This window comes from Sipha flava, unplaced genomic scaffold, assembly GCF_003268045.1.
Source record: "Sipha flava isolate LNK unplaced genomic scaffold, YSA_version1 37_pilon_pilon, whole genome shotgun sequence".
Taxonomy (NCBI): domain Eukaryota; kingdom Metazoa; phylum Arthropoda; class Insecta; order Hemiptera; family Aphididae; genus Sipha; species Sipha flava.
The window spans coordinates 1979678-1995453 of NW_020273087.1; the positions used below are offsets into that span (position 1 = coordinate 1979678).

General features: G+C 39.8%; 1 protein-coding gene across 1 annotated transcript in view; it reads right to left on the reverse strand.

The window, feature by feature from the left end:
- Positions 1 to 15776, reverse strand: part of LOC112688228 (inverted formin-2-like) — a gene marked incomplete at its 3' end in the record, with an annotated part of 41537 nt that continues 25761 nt past the window's right edge. The window contains exons 3-13 of the mRNA XM_025561326.1: positions 5595 to 5791; positions 4143 to 4261; positions 3426 to 3585; positions 3100 to 3254; positions 2940 to 3019; positions 1722 to 2749; positions 1351 to 1646; positions 1141 to 1260; positions 600 to 740; positions 346 to 524; positions 1 to 256 (exon numbers count right to left, since the gene is read on the reverse strand). Of these exons, the coding sequence (XP_025417111.1) occupies positions 1 to 256; positions 346 to 524; positions 600 to 740; positions 1141 to 1260; positions 1351 to 1646; positions 1722 to 2749; positions 2940 to 3019; positions 3100 to 3254; positions 3426 to 3585; positions 4143 to 4261; positions 5595 to 5791 (2731 nt within the window). The remainder of the gene's footprint in view (positions 257 to 345; positions 525 to 599; positions 741 to 1140; positions 1261 to 1350; positions 1647 to 1721; positions 2750 to 2939; positions 3020 to 3099; positions 3255 to 3425; positions 3586 to 4142; positions 4262 to 5594; positions 5792 to 15776) is intronic.

A 15776-nucleotide genomic window follows, 5' to 3' on the forward strand; every position in this document is an offset into this window, starting at 1 on the left:
TCCCAACAGTGCATAACACTCTTCGATTTTAAATTTTTTCGCGTCCTCGCCGAAGTGAACAGCTACCCTTCCAATTACCTCGGTCACGGTTCTGAACTCTTCGTTTAACGTTTCCACATCGATCATGGCTTGTTTCATAAAATCTGAGAATTGAGTATAAACTTGTTTTTTCGTCTGCTTCGATAGTTCGGTATGCAGACTCCGGATTTGTTTCGTTATGTTATGGATTTCTTCTTCCAGTGACGAAAATGAAATTCTACCGAAATCAAAAACATAATAATACTATGAAAACTATTCACGATCAACCACATACAAAAATGTAATGAAGAAGACGAAATATCTTACCGAGATAAACCCCTCAACGTGGACGTGTACTTGGTAAAACTCAAAATGTCGTCAGAGTTGGTCTGCGCCACCTCGACGACGAAATGAAGAAAAGTCACTCTCGGCTTGTTGGCCCGGGTGTCGAGCAGTTTTGGCAACGTGTCAAGCGTAAACCCACTGGCATTTCCAGCGTAACTTCCCTGTAAAACACGATTGCGTCGTAATTATTCAGATCTGGACGTCGATGGGAACATGCGATTTCAATTAATATTTACGGCATTTAAGTAATTGCCGATGAACAATACGAGTGACAGGAATTGCTTGAACTGCTGGTCTCCGATTAGATTATGACACATGTCCTTGATACCGTTCAGTTGGTCGTGTATTTCTGCCACAGAGGCGGGTAGTTCTTCTTTCTAAAAGACACGAATACAACCTTAACAAGTTGACCATTTGTATAAAATATTTTAAGACATGTAGAGAAAATTTATGAACACAATACACTTCATTCAGTACATCGCAATGAGTTTCAAATAATGTTTTCTGTATTTAAAGTAATCCCCCTAAAAAAACCAAATATCACTCAAATGATCTGAAAACGAATATACGTACTTCATATATCTCGTTCCATTCTTAAATTCGATATTTATTTAAACAGCGGATACTCAAATAAGCTCGTAAAAAATGTGACATTTGCATAATCGGAGTTTTAGAAAAATTTGACTGTGTAAAATATAAACCGGTTGGTTTGGGCTTGCTTAACACCTAAAACTATCTTCTCTAGTATGCCTTTGAAAATATTAAATAAAAACTTACTTCGATCATAAGTTTTATTTTCAGTTGATAATTTGACACTCCGTGCAATTTCAGGCAAAAAGATTCGGCTGTCCCTAAGGTGACCTGCGTGTTGCAGGCTTGTTTTTTTATCATTTTTATCTAAAACAATTAAAACATTGAGGGTCCGCAAGTAATTGATGCTATAACGCTATTTTTACACTTTATCCGTTATTTTTCATTATTATTTACCTCGTCATCTGTGGGTAAGACTCGCTGAAGCCCTTTCAATTTCTCAATAGAAATTGACGTTCCGTTTTGAAGAGCTTCTAGGATTTCGTTCGAACCAGATTTGAATTGTTTGAGCATAATATTAATCGCTAAACTCCGTTTATTATCCAAAACGTTTAAAACATTCACTTTGGGTACGTCAGTAGATAAAACTGCCGGCGAAGATTTCGCTCTGGGCTTCTGACAGAAGAGTTCGTCGATTTTTCGAAAGTTTATAGTTAAGTTCGGAGGATGCGCTGACGACCAAACTGACTTATCTGGAAATGTATTTATTAGTAAGGCTCAAATAAGTTCATGCAACCGGTTAATTATTAAAACCGTAAAAAATTTACCGAAATATTGATTGTTGACTTTAGTCCAATTCAGAGTCTTCATTTTAGACTTAGGTAAAGAATTGTATTTAATGTTGTTATTTGTTCGTCTTGTCGGCACTGTCCACCGTCCGTCCAAAATGTTTAGGTTGCTAAAATTTGTTTGATCAAGTTCCGGGAACGGAAGAGTTGATGGAGATGTCAATGAATTTGGAGATGGCATTCCCGCTAATAAAGTCGGTGATGGTACCAATTCCAGTAAAGGTGGTGGTGGTGGTGGTGATGCATGTATGATTTCTTGGTTCGGTGGTGGAGGCGGCGGCGGCGGCGGCGGTGGTGGTGATGGCATTCCTTTGAAAGGTGTTGGCGGTGGTGGCGGGGGTGGTGGTGGCGGAGGAGCCATTTCTAGGATCGGAGGTGGTGGTGGAGGAAATGGAATCCTCGCGGTCGGAAATGGCGGAGGTGGTGGGATATTCGATACAGCCGGAAGCGGTGGCGGTACCGGAATCCTTGACGGAGCAGGTAGTGGTGGGCATGGCGGAATTTCTGATAGAATTTCGAGTGACGTACAAGACGAAAGAAGCGTTTGTTGTGGCGTTGTTGAGCTTTCACACAACTCGTTTTGTTTACTTGACGGAATCTGTTCACGATTTCCATCAGATAAGTTCAACCGATTGTTATTCGGTTCAGGAATACAATCGGCCGCGGTACGTCCGCCACCGTCACGACAACACGCATGGTCCGTTTGTGTATATGTAGAACACTGTATCGGTTTTTTGTTTGGCCGAACGTTCGATTTCGTGTTCTCGCTTAATCCGTTGGCAGCTTGCAGCGTGGGCAGCGACGGCCTTTTGGTTTTGACAACGGTCCGTTTATCTTTCGAAACATCTAAGCTCAGGCGTCGCGTGCTCGGAGATAAATATTTAATAAGTCTTTTCTCTATGGTCTGAGACCCAGTGGAATGCGTTTTTGACGTTTTCCTGTATTTATCCAGTATTGTTTGCGGGTCGTTACAAATCACTTCGTTGATCAAACCCCAAATGTCGTTACTGAAACAAATTGAAAACAAATGATTATATGAACAGTTGTTCAGTTGTCAATCGATTTTGCAGTAGAAACATTACGGTCAAAAGTTCGAAAACAGTACTACGCGCGTGTCGGACTGTACGCGGTTTGAATCCGTAACACTAAATAAATAAGAACTATAGCATTATGTTGCAATAAAGTGTACATATTTACATTTTCGTATCGGTGTAATCCATTTCGGACATGTGCAACAGTATGTTGTGTAAATACGAGTCGTACAACGTGTTGGAGATCTAGATGAACGAAAACAATTGTTGTATTAATATTGCTTCTAATTGAAAAGAGCGAAAAAAATACGATTCAAGCATTTTACCTTGGTCCTCAACTCGTCGAGAAGCTCATGGTGCGACTTCGGAGGCTCTTGGTTGTCGTCGGCCAACTGGTGCTCGTCGAACACGGATATTTGTATTTGAAGCGCGTCGTCTTCGTAGCCGGCCATGCTGTCAATAGCCGACCGTAGTCCGAGAGCTAACACGAGAAGCAAAACGAAAAATTACAAAAATAATGATTATCCGTCTAGTGTTATACCGAATTAGTACGAGAAAGTGGACGACTTGAAAATAATATTAATATTCAATTTCAATTGAATGTTATTAATTGTATTATCGTAACTGCACCAAGGCAACATAAAACACGCACCTAACAGTTCGTTCCTGATGCACATCCTTTTCCTCAAATTCTGTTCGACCAGAATCAGACAGTTGACGAAAGCCAACAGTGTCGTTTGATAAGCGAACGTGTCTGCCTGCTGCAATTCCAACACGGCGATTTCGTAATCGTGCCGTAACCTTTGATCTATCTGCATACAATAGTTTTTTATAATAATACGTTTATAGGAAACGACGACGACGACGAAATAATATACTCGATATTATCTCGAACGACGGTCATAATTACGTCTCAATGGCGTACCAGAAGCTCGTCCGAAGAGAGGCGATTTTATATCTCAAAATACCACCAAATTTTATCCAGGATCCCACCACCGAAATTCGACAAACGTATTGAATGAAAATGTTGTTAACTATAAAATTCTATACGCGTTAGATCCCGTGTGAATCGTACAACATTTATTACTTTGTATAACAACTCGGAGGTGTGTGATTGTTTTGTGTATTACCTTTGTTCAATTATTATCCCGGGCAATGGTATATTATCGATATTTTCTATAAGCTGGCGCTAAAATTGTACTGAACTTCGTCGCATTTACATTAATCAAGTCAAACGATATATATAAAAAAAAAAATAATTGTTCAGTTATATTTTTAACGCCCATTAATACTAATGAAATCGTCCTCTAACTTTTGAGCACGCCACTGGAATTTGTTATCATAACAGTGTTACAACATTATGTTTTACCTTTACGTGTGACAAAACTGCTTTTACGAAAATCAGCCCGTCCGCGGAAAACACGCACAAAGCGCACAACAGTTCGTATACTTGGAGCTTGACAATAGTGTTGTTACATATCATAACTGCTAAAATCATAGTAAATACATATTTTTTAAAATTATTACATCGGTTGCGCGCGATAGAAATCGTCATTCGACTCAGTTGGTCAATACTCGTACCTCAATCAATGCGTTTATTAATCACAGACAACCGGAAATATTTAGCAAGAGCTAGTGCATAAATAACTTTTCTAAAAATGGTGTGAAAATGGATTTACTATTAAAAGGTGTCCAGTGTCGGGGAGATAAACCTAACCCACTGGAATGTATTATGATAACCACGCAACAGCAACGATACCGTTAAACACTCCATAACAATAATATACATACATTATTGCAATTCGCGTAGAATTCACGGGTTCTTTAGTTTTAATTCTAGTGAATGAGATATTTTGATTACAAAATTCAGTTAAAGTAATGCAGTTCTAAAGGAAATCCTGGTTGATTGATATCAGCTTTGTTGTTTTTTTGATAAGCTAAATTCGGCATAGTTTATAAACTGATAGCGTGCATGCGAGAGTTCATGTACTATTATAAAGCGTTAGATAATTATTTCAAGTACATATATTAAGAACGCATTCCATTGGAACGCGGCAGCAAGTCCGCTAATCCGTTCATTTCGAAAATATAACAAAATGATCGTAGAGTTTGTAAACTTAAGATTTCGCTGTGGTCAGCGGTTGGCGATTGCGAAATTAATTTTGCTCATACTACGCAACGCAATAACGTATTCGATTAAAAAAAAAAAAAAAACATGAATCAATTTTAATCGAAATATTTACACGCGCACGAATACACGTGTTCGTAGGGTTAACGATTTTCCGATGTTGGATTCGTACCGGTGTTTAGACTTAATTCTAGGGGGGGGGGCGACTAAAATTTTATTCTTTAATTCAAGCTCAAAATGTACAAGTAAAATGTAATTAAACCAGGCAAATCCTTAATATTTGTGGTTTTTTTTTTAATCTAATGCCGGATCCACTTAAAATCTACTGTTGTCAAGTTTTTTTTTTTTAACACCTGTCTGTGTTTTGAAAGTTACGCTTGTATTTTATTTGACTTCTCACTAAGTATTGATCTGAGAAAAAGCCCGATTCAGTATTCGCGTAATTTGATTTCGTTATAAAATGATCCGCATTAAAAAAATTTGAAATGCGTATCTTGCATACAATCAATTCCTTAAATACGGATTCATGGTGGGGGGCAATCGCCCCTTCGTCCCTCTCCCCCGCTAAATTACGCCCATGCACTGATCTAGTAACACTAACGCGCAAGGGAGATTCTATGCACCGGACGGACATGTATTATCACGCGGGACCGATGACGGTGCGGTGGCGAGAAAAGTGAAAAATCAACGAACCCGAAGCCAGGTACGACGAGTACTCCAGGTGAGTGGATATGTAGTGCAATCCGGTGCGGGACCTGACGACGGCCCGCAGACATTCGACGCACTGCAACTGAGCCATGGTGTCCAGCAGCGATTTTCCGCCGGCCGCCCGCAAGCCGCTCAGCAAAGCACCTAGTCCGTCTCTCTGCAGGAACTCCACGATCCATCCCCTAGGGCAGCGAGAAAACGAAAACAAAAAAATAAAATATAACTTGTTGCCGTACAAACATGGGACGCGTGTACCGATCGCGGTAACGCGCAGCACCGGGTTTTCGTGGCTAAACAACGCGTGCGCGCGCGTCGTGTACGCAGGGACTGGAACCGAACCCAAAAGAACCGGTTCTGGAACCCAAGAACCCTAAAAATATTGGGATCCGGAATCGAATTTTTACATATTCAAAGAACCGGAACCGAACCCTCGTTATAAAACGAAAAATATCGGATTTGTAATCACATAATAACAAACATTATTAATAATGTTTTTATTCTTAAATTTTCAAAGCATAAATAAATTTCTGAGATATAATTTTTTTAAACATTTTATTTTTAATCTTAACTTTCAATATTATTTGCATGCCTAGTATAATGCCATAATGCCGGTAACATGTAGGTAATTTTTAAATATGTATCAAAAAATACTGCGGAATGAATTTAAAAAAATTTATTTAGAACCCTATAATACCGCAACCCGGACCCAAACTCTTTTTTTTTATTTTACAATAACCGGAACCCGAACGTTTTAATAAAATAATTGAGAACCGGAGCCGTAAAAAGGTACCAGTCCCTGCGTGTACGTTCCGCGTGCGCGCCCAACGGAGCGGTTCAGAAACACGGCCCTAATGGTGCGTGACGCGCGAACCATTATTATAATTATAACAATTATATTATTAATAAACGCGTACGTTTTTACGGCTTGCCCACCGCCGGCGTTTGTTATTCGTAAGTTTATATCCGTACGACGGTCGGGGGTCATTTACGCATAAGTAAAATGAATATTTTTTCGACCGTTGACTCATGCATACTATACACCGTGTAAACGATTTGAACCGTTTAATCGAGTCCAAATCGACTTCCGCGTGGGCAAGAAGGATAATGTGTGTTTTGTAACAGTTCAAAATACGTATACATGAAGTTCGATACATATTTGATAGAACAACCAAACCCAATACCGTTTACTAACACCGATCAGCCCTGTTGGTAAACCATAAGTAAACTATGGTCAGTTCGAACCGTTGGGGATTTTTAAACGGTTAAAAATTTGAGGTTATTCAATTTGTGTTTATTTCAGAAAAAATATTATTCGATAATGTTGTACATAATGTACACTGTGCGTAACAATAATGCGTGTTATATAGTATATGTTTTGCATCGATATAGTTATTGAGGTAATCTTCCGCCATGTGCCACCTGCTTGCGAAACCTTTGACTTATTCCCACCAAAATATTCTTACAGGAAAAAAAAAAATTACCGAAATAAATGAAATTAAAACTCGTGTTGTTATAAGAAATGAAAAGCACATCACAATGCACACATTGTACAATAAACTATCATCATTTTTTCTATTGGTTTTTTTTTTTTCGATTATGGTAATTTTTTCGTGTGTAATTTATTTTAAACACGTTAGACTTATTTCGTTGTTAATCCCGGCCCGACAGTAAAAAATAAAAATATTTAAGATTCCATGGTAGTAATAATGCTATTATCCACGTTCAGCTGTGGTAAATGAATTATTGTTATACTCCTGTCGGTCTAATAGCGTACAAATCTATTTAACGACAATAATAATATGCATGCGTGTACACGCGTTGACGAGATCGCGTATGCGTATTAATAAAACTGGCAGCAAACATGACGTTTACTACAAATTATAATTCTTTATGTCGTGTACGTACGGTTGGATTAATCGAAAACCAGAAATCTCTTTCGAACGGGATGAAATTCAGTAGTCGCAAAGCCTGGCGCGTTAATGTTTTCAATGGTATGGTAAAATAAAACAATTAGTTTTGTTAGTTAATAGTATCCATAAAAATGCGCAGTTAACTACGAACGTAAAGCGTTTGTACAAACAATTTTGATGTATTCCGTTTTAACGAAGACAGTGGGATCACGTTTTATTTTTATTTTAATATCTCACGTGTACAACGTGATTACTTGAATTTATTATTAAAAATATCGTTATTAAAAAAAAACTAAGAGTTTTACTATTAATATTATTTTTTTTAAACTTCTTTTCGTGTACGCGAAATACTTTAAGTAACAACAATAATAACTCGTGGGTAATATGAACAGTAATTTGTACATATTTACATGTTTATACGATACATATAGGTTCAGATTGCATAACAATTTAATGAATACAAGTTATCTAACTACTCGCATTAAACGTTCAAACACACACTCAAATTGTACAAATATACGCATTCGTGTGTGTGTACGCACCATCATAGATAGTTATTTTTAGGTGTGTGTGTGTGTGTAGTAATAAAATTATCATACAGTAAGTAGTTCTGATGTTGAAACGCGTGTTGACCAAGTGATAAGGAATTCAGTGATAGTTGAGTGCGTGCATTACACATCCTCGAAATATCGCTGCCGACCTTGTATCCGCTAACCGGTAGAGCGCCGCGGAAGAATTCGTTAGGTATCATCTTTCGAATAGGACATTCACTTCGATGCAGGAATTAAGTTATTCCGTAACGTCCAAACAGTGTTTGTGACAATCACGTAGTGCCGACAACCCCGAGCGTTGCTAACTGTACTTATGACCAATAATAAATATTTTCTGACGCGAGAATAACAACACATAAAAGTATGTGCATTAACGCGTAACAGATCTTAGGTATGAATACGTTAATATATACATTTTGATTCTCACAAAACGTTTGAAACTATTGACTTTTTATTATTTTTTTTTTTAGATTTAAACCGTATTTTATCGCCATCTCTCCCTGCCCCGCATCGTCTACATAAATAAAATGTCGTTTTCCATACGGTTAAATAATAATCTACGTGTGATTTGTTCAAAAAATAGTAACGATGGCGATTTAACAATTATATCTATAATGCAGCGCACACGCGTGGTTTCGATGGGAAAAAGTAAAAATAATAATAATAATAAAAATGCACGACGAAAAAAAAAAAACCTTGTTTAAAAAAAAGTAATTGAACACATAAAAGCATTCATTGATAGCCATCGGCGAATTCAATGAAAACTGAATCGACAACAATATATCTCCATTTCTCGTGACAATGCATAATAATTATTATTTATTACGTTTCTCGAGTTCGTCGTCATCGCGGATAACAATTACAACGTGGTTTTTTACGACGGTGCATTCGTTGAGCGGTCAAATTCTTCAACCGGACAGGAAAACATCGAACAACGCATCCAGTGGGACGAGAAAAAAACCGTTCGTGTAGGCCTAACTTGCCGGGTACATCGCGGTCAAATTTTTTCCAAATTCTGCAGCCGCGACGTCGAATAAAATCGTCAACTCGCCGGCACGAGTCACGAATGTATTGATTTGGCGCGCTTAAAAAATCCATTCGTAACGGTACGGACGACGTAAGCGTGCACAATTGACGGAGAACTGTTCGGTACAGACTGTGAGGAGCAGTGGCGTATACAGAAAATATTTTCGGGAAGGGCTACTATGGAGAGAGTTAAATTACCACTGCTATCTAAGAATTACCAACAAGACACAGTAGGTACTTATCTACATTTCATTAACAGAATGTTCCAAAACGATTTGACGTTGGACACAAATTCTAAATAAGCATAAAGCACCATTAAAATATAAGTTTAGAATAATTTTTAAGGTTTTACAACATTTCGGTGGGGGGGGGAGCTGTAGCCCACTAAGCCCCCCTATATAAGCCATTGGTGAGAAGGAAAACAACGTTTTCGGCGCCACCGCGCTTACGTACGATTTGAAGACCCAACCGCTCCGCCCGCCGCGTCACCTCAATCGTCAAAGTTCAGATTCCCGGAGCACTTCGCACGGCGTTCAGACTGTTGCATTAATATTGATGTTTTACTACTGATCTTCACATCTGATTTATTCAAGATTTAGGAATAAATATTAAAGGTACATGATATTTATGTACGAAAACGGGTGAGAAAATTGTCCGTTTCTGTAAGAGAAACGCGGGAAAATCGAAAACAATCGGGACTGGTATTTTTACGCACCGGTACAACAAAAAAACGATCGAAACTGTACCGGGGGCGTATTTAGACTTATTTCATGTGTGGGAGGGGGAGGCAATTCAAATTTTTTCTTTAATTCAGGCTTAAAATTTACGAGTAAAATGTTTGGTAATATTTAAATCAGGTGAATCTTTAATATTTGTGTTTTTTTTTTTTTTTTTTTAATTCAATACCGGAATCCACTTAAAATTCTTTTTTAACACATGTCTGTGTTTTGAAAGTTACGCTTGGGTTTTGATTTTTTCACTAAGCATGGACTTAGTAAAAAGCACGATTCAGTATTCACAGCCGCGCATGATTCGATTTTGCTACATAATGATCTACATTGAAAACATTTGAAACGCGTAGGTATCTCGCATACAATCAATCCTTTAAATACGGATTCGGGGGAGAGGGGGCGATCGCTCCTTCGGCCCCCCGTAAAATACACTTCTGACCTATACGATTATGATGGCCTCCGTATCGGTCGTATTCGCGTACGGTTGCTCGGACAACGAGAAACCGTCTAACGTTTATTAGTCACGCGGTTGTCAACTCGGCGTTGAACACTCCCCGAAGTACGTGCGCGTAATTGTCCGGATCGGATGGGTTTCGTTTGCGCGTAAAAACTGTTAACCGGCGCCATCGATAGCCAGCGCGCCGTGTGCCCACGCGTACGCGGTAAATTATTCTCGTGTTGCAGAAAGGCAAACGGCGTTGCGCAACGAATCATTATTATTTACGCGCATTCCTGACGATCGGACGCGGATCCTTTGGCACGTGAAGGTGCGCGCGCGCCCAGAGGTTAACGTGAAAACATTCCGAACACCGCAAGCAGCCCGGCGTGAAATGAACAACGACAATAATATCTTATCGGTATGCGCGCGGAAGAACGACGTCGACGTAACGGTTTGGAATTTTTTTCGAAGAAATTAAAGGGTTACAAAACACACACACACGCACGCAGTGCGGGAATGATGGAGGATATATTCCCCTTCGTGGGCTTTTTTTTTTTTTTAGTCTTAAACGTTTAAAAACGTATTCAAGAAATACGACGGGGCAGTCACGGTTGCGTTGGATCGCGTTAATGAACATACATCGAGACATTCCATTGTCGACAGAACAAATTATTGATGAATTTAGCGTAAAATCCGGAAGGATGGATTTCCGCCTTGATTGAATTTTTTTTCCTGTGTAATAGCAATAATGAATAAAGATTGAAAACAATACATTTCTGTGTACGACGTGCCCCCCTCCCTAACCTAACCGAATTCCTGCGCACTTACGTATGCGTATGCGATGTATGTTTGTACACACTGAGAGACGATGGTAGTAGCAATGCGACGACCTGTCGTAACTGTCGTACGTAGTGAAAATGTACCGAACATCACAAAAACAAACTCGATCGAAGACCGTTGCGTAACAGGCAGTACAACGACAACAATATAACAGTAGTCCCTCCACGCGCGTCCGGACGGCGCTGTCCGTAAATCGGATTTGTACGCGCAACGCTCGCGCGTACGTTTTTCACCCGACCCGTGAACGGTTCCGAGAATAATCCCCGACCGGGGTAATAAATATAGCTCGTCCGGGAGCCCGTCACTTTTGGAATTCCAGTCCAGTTTCGATTGCATAACCGCGGTACGCGCGCGGAGTAATGTTGTTACAGCTTGTACGAATGGTAAACGGGCGTATAAAAATATACGTGCGGTAATGAAGTATGTTATTATCGCCGTCGTCAAGCCACGTGCGACCCGCGCAATATGTCTCCCCGGTCCGTCCACGGGTGTGACGTTCACGACTCCACGAGTCGGTTCGGTCGTCGTGGCGTTCCTCGTAAATCGACGGTGTTGACGACGACAATCGTCTTGGGCACAACGTTTATGGCGAAGCACTTGGTGGTGTTCCACCGTTGTGTTTCGATTCGGTTCGACTCGTTGTCAAACCAGCCAGTGCAGTAGGTCGATGATTCGAAATTTCTCTCCGACGGACATCCCCGTTTCCGGTCCCTTTTATTTATTCCGTTTTCCCTCCCCCCCTCCATCACCCCGCGCCAATTCGACCAATTATCACGGAAATTCGTTTCGATTGAAACGACGCGTTGTACGAGTTGAAAACGAATCGAACCGTACCGACCACCGTGTACATCATTACCGAGCGACGTCGCAAGAACTTTTCGACGTCCAACAGTTAGCTTTGAATGTCTCAGGGCAACGGTCTACGAACAGTCGAGAGATTGGTATTTCGCACTGAAAAAAACACTAGCCAACGGTTTGAAAAACGTAGCTCGTCCGCACGCGTTTGTCGATTATTATAATGCTACATCGGACACGACTCCAACGTCAAAAAAAAAAAAAAATTAAAACTCAACACATTATTCGATTCAAATCGATTTTCTCGGCTGGTTGTTTTTCTTTCTAAAATTTAATATCGAAACTTCAATGTTCACAGCGCGAAATCGACCATCGTGTCGTCGGCGTATGTATGTATATATTTTATACGCGTTATTCGCTGCGCAGATGAACGCGAATTTTCCAATGGCTAGATATACCACTGAAAACATAAATTGTAGACATGCACACGGGTTACGTACAACGTTAAGCAATTTGTTTTTAATAAACAATTTTGGCACTCGCCGGTGAAAAAAAATCCTATTAAAACACCGTTGTTTGTAATATTTATACTTCAAGTCGGAGAATTCGGGATAAAATTGTATTTATTCTGTTTAATATTTTCGTATTACACGCGTCGTCGACGGACCTCAAAATTAAAACACTCCAAAACACATTATACGCATACATCGTGCGTACGATTGGACTTGCGAAATGATACGCGTGTGTCCGTCGCGGTATTTCGGTGTTTTTATAATGATTTTGAAAACGCGCGAACAATTCGTGTACGGCGAATATTTCCCGTGCGTAGCCGAACGAAAATCGAAAAAATAAAAACCGCAAAACATAATGAGACAATATCGTAAATGGGTCACAGACATTGTTTGTGCGATTATAATGAAAATACGCGAGCTGGTCTGTTCGATCGAAAACGAAAACGGATTCCTGACCAAAGCCAAGTTATGCGTGCGACGGACTATAGTCGCGCGCTGACGCCGATTCGAATGGATCGCCCGGCGGAGACTGTACTTGTATGTAGTATCGGAATCGGTACGCGTAATTTGCAAATGCGGATATGTTCAGAAACGTCCCTTGAACGTCGGCCTTTGCATGTATTATTATTTCTAAATAATCATATATTTCCTCGTCAATAATCAAGTAATGACAGGAACATCAATAAACAAATACCGACCGATCAACATCAACAACAATTATTACCTTTATTAGTTTTATTCCTAAGAACCCAATTGTTGTCATCAAACTTTCCAAATTTTCTAACCAATTATTGGGCATTATCTTTGTTACCCATGAAAGTTTGAAGTGTTAAATTTGTGTCAGTCGATCGTCATGAAATCAATTCATTATTCGAGCTCTCGAAGTGTTTTATAAGAGATTTTCAATAAACTTCCTAGTTACATTAATGGTTCATGAAAAAAACATAAGTGCATCACAAGCATTATTGAAGTAAATTATTCGAGTACCATAAGTAATGAACACTTTTATTGTACGCTATTCTTCGTATTTTCGATGAAATTTTAAATACTTTTGGATTTTTTTTTTTTATTTTAACATGAATACATGGCTTGTGAAACCAAAATAATAAACATAAATACATGTAATAATTAAACGATCTGTAATTCCTGATATAATAATAAAATTATTGACAAGGAAATATGTGATTATTTTTAAAAAAAAAAAAATAAGAGACAAGAATGTCTAGACCAATTGTTGAGGGACAGTACTGAATGTACCCGCATTTGCAAAATACGCTATCGGTACTACACGTCATGTAATACGTTTATGCAGGCGCGTATCCAGGAACTTTATACGGAGGGGTTTGAACAAATTTAAACTCATTTAACAGTGAACAACCGCTCTTCACTTCGGATTTTTATTCTTATAGTTGAAAAAATAACATGAGTTGAATCAATCTCAATGGGAGGGGTCCTGACCCCGAAATCCCCTCCCTACGTGGACACGTCAATGCCTACACGTACTTAATCATTTCAGAACGGTTATTTATCCGTTTGTTTTTCCACCACTGATTATCACGTTCACGTACCTACACACACAAACGCCGAGTGTTAAACATAACAGTATAATGCACTGTACACATTTAATCATGATAATAATATAATAACAGTTATTATTTGTATTGGCGTTATTATTATGGTTTATTTTTTTTTTTTTTAAAAAATTTTCTTTTTATTATTATAATTATCATCGTTATTATTTTACGTATACCGAACACCCGGTGAAGACGGTTGCGCGTGCGCGTTACAAGTATTACAATGTAGGTAAGTCGAGTTTATTAATATTTACGTCGCCGACGGCGGTCGCATTATAATAACGAGATAGATGTGAATCTCGTGTGCGGTTACGTACGCACAGCAAGAGAGAGAGAGAGAGAGAGAGAGAGAGAGAGAGAGAGAGAGAGAGAGTGAGTGAGAGGGCGCGCGCACGGTCTCGACTACTGGAGAGGAATTTCGAGAGAACGGTCTCTTCTGCGACGTGCGCGCGTAAAAATTATGGAACAGAATTAGAAACGTCGCCGGCACCGAATATTTTGGCTTGTTAGGACGACGAACGCACTAAAAATAGTATTCCAGGTTCAACGCCGCGCTAAGCTCGCCTTTTAACGTACGTATACAAATACGTAAATATACACGCGTATACGTACACGTATTTATTGTACGTGCGTACGTGTACAACGTATACGTCACCTGCGAGTGTCCGTATAAGACGTACGCGGTCACGTGCACTTCCGAAATAAACGACCGCGTAAGCCGCGGCGCCAATAGAATGGAAAACGGAAACGTCGACCAAACGACAAGCGCGTTTTTCAAAAGAATGTTTTTAAAAACATTTACCTGACGGGCTGACTTGTCCCCGTACGAGTGAACGTGGAAATAACGTCACGTCGTGAGCACCGGGTCCGCGAGCGCTACGAAGAACCGCAAAAGAAAAACGGTTCGTTTCGCGATTGGACCTGATGTACGACGGAAAGCACGACGGACGGAATCGGTACCGCGGGAATTGATTACTTTTTCGGACACGTCTTCGACGCCGCGCTGACGTTTGCTCGGCTTTGCTCACTGGTCCCAACCCAAAAGCGTGATGAGCTTGCGGTGCTGTTCGGAACACGTAGACATCGATCCGTCAACAGGCCAGATTCAACAGGACATGTATATTATTTTATAATGTTTTTCGACCGATTTCATGCCGATTCGTTTTGAAACGAAATAGGATTACAGCACGCGGATGATGATTTTCAAAGTTGACGAAGTCACCGCGAACCGAGATCAGATGTGCACCGTTCAGGCACAACTGGTAACGTATTGCGTAACGGACAGCAAGTGTTCAACGATCGGATTGCGAACAGTACACCGATGTCGAAATAACACGGAACAGCTCTACGAGCAGTACTCGAATTGGGGGGGGGGGGGGGGGGGCGGGGGGAGGGGGCTCCTTTTTTTTTTTTTTTTTACGTACCCCAACTATAATTTTTCACCGGAACGGGAGGGGGGGGGGACGTTCATCGTTATTGATGTCCATAATAATTTTTATGTGAAATTCAATTTACGTCGATTGGAAAACGAATTTTACGATTTATGATATCAACACTATTTTTATCATCAAAGATTATAATACGGTGGTTATGATAAGCGTCGTTATTTCTGGAAAAATATAAACAGCAATGTCTGCGAATTCGGTGTTAATTATACTTTATACATAGTACGGTTTGTTATTGATATTGGCGACCGACGATATCGTCATTTCGGAAAAAAATAAATGCCCGCTCCACGACCCCAGACTAATCTTCTAAAAGGCCGTGGCCCGCACTAAAGAGTGAAAAC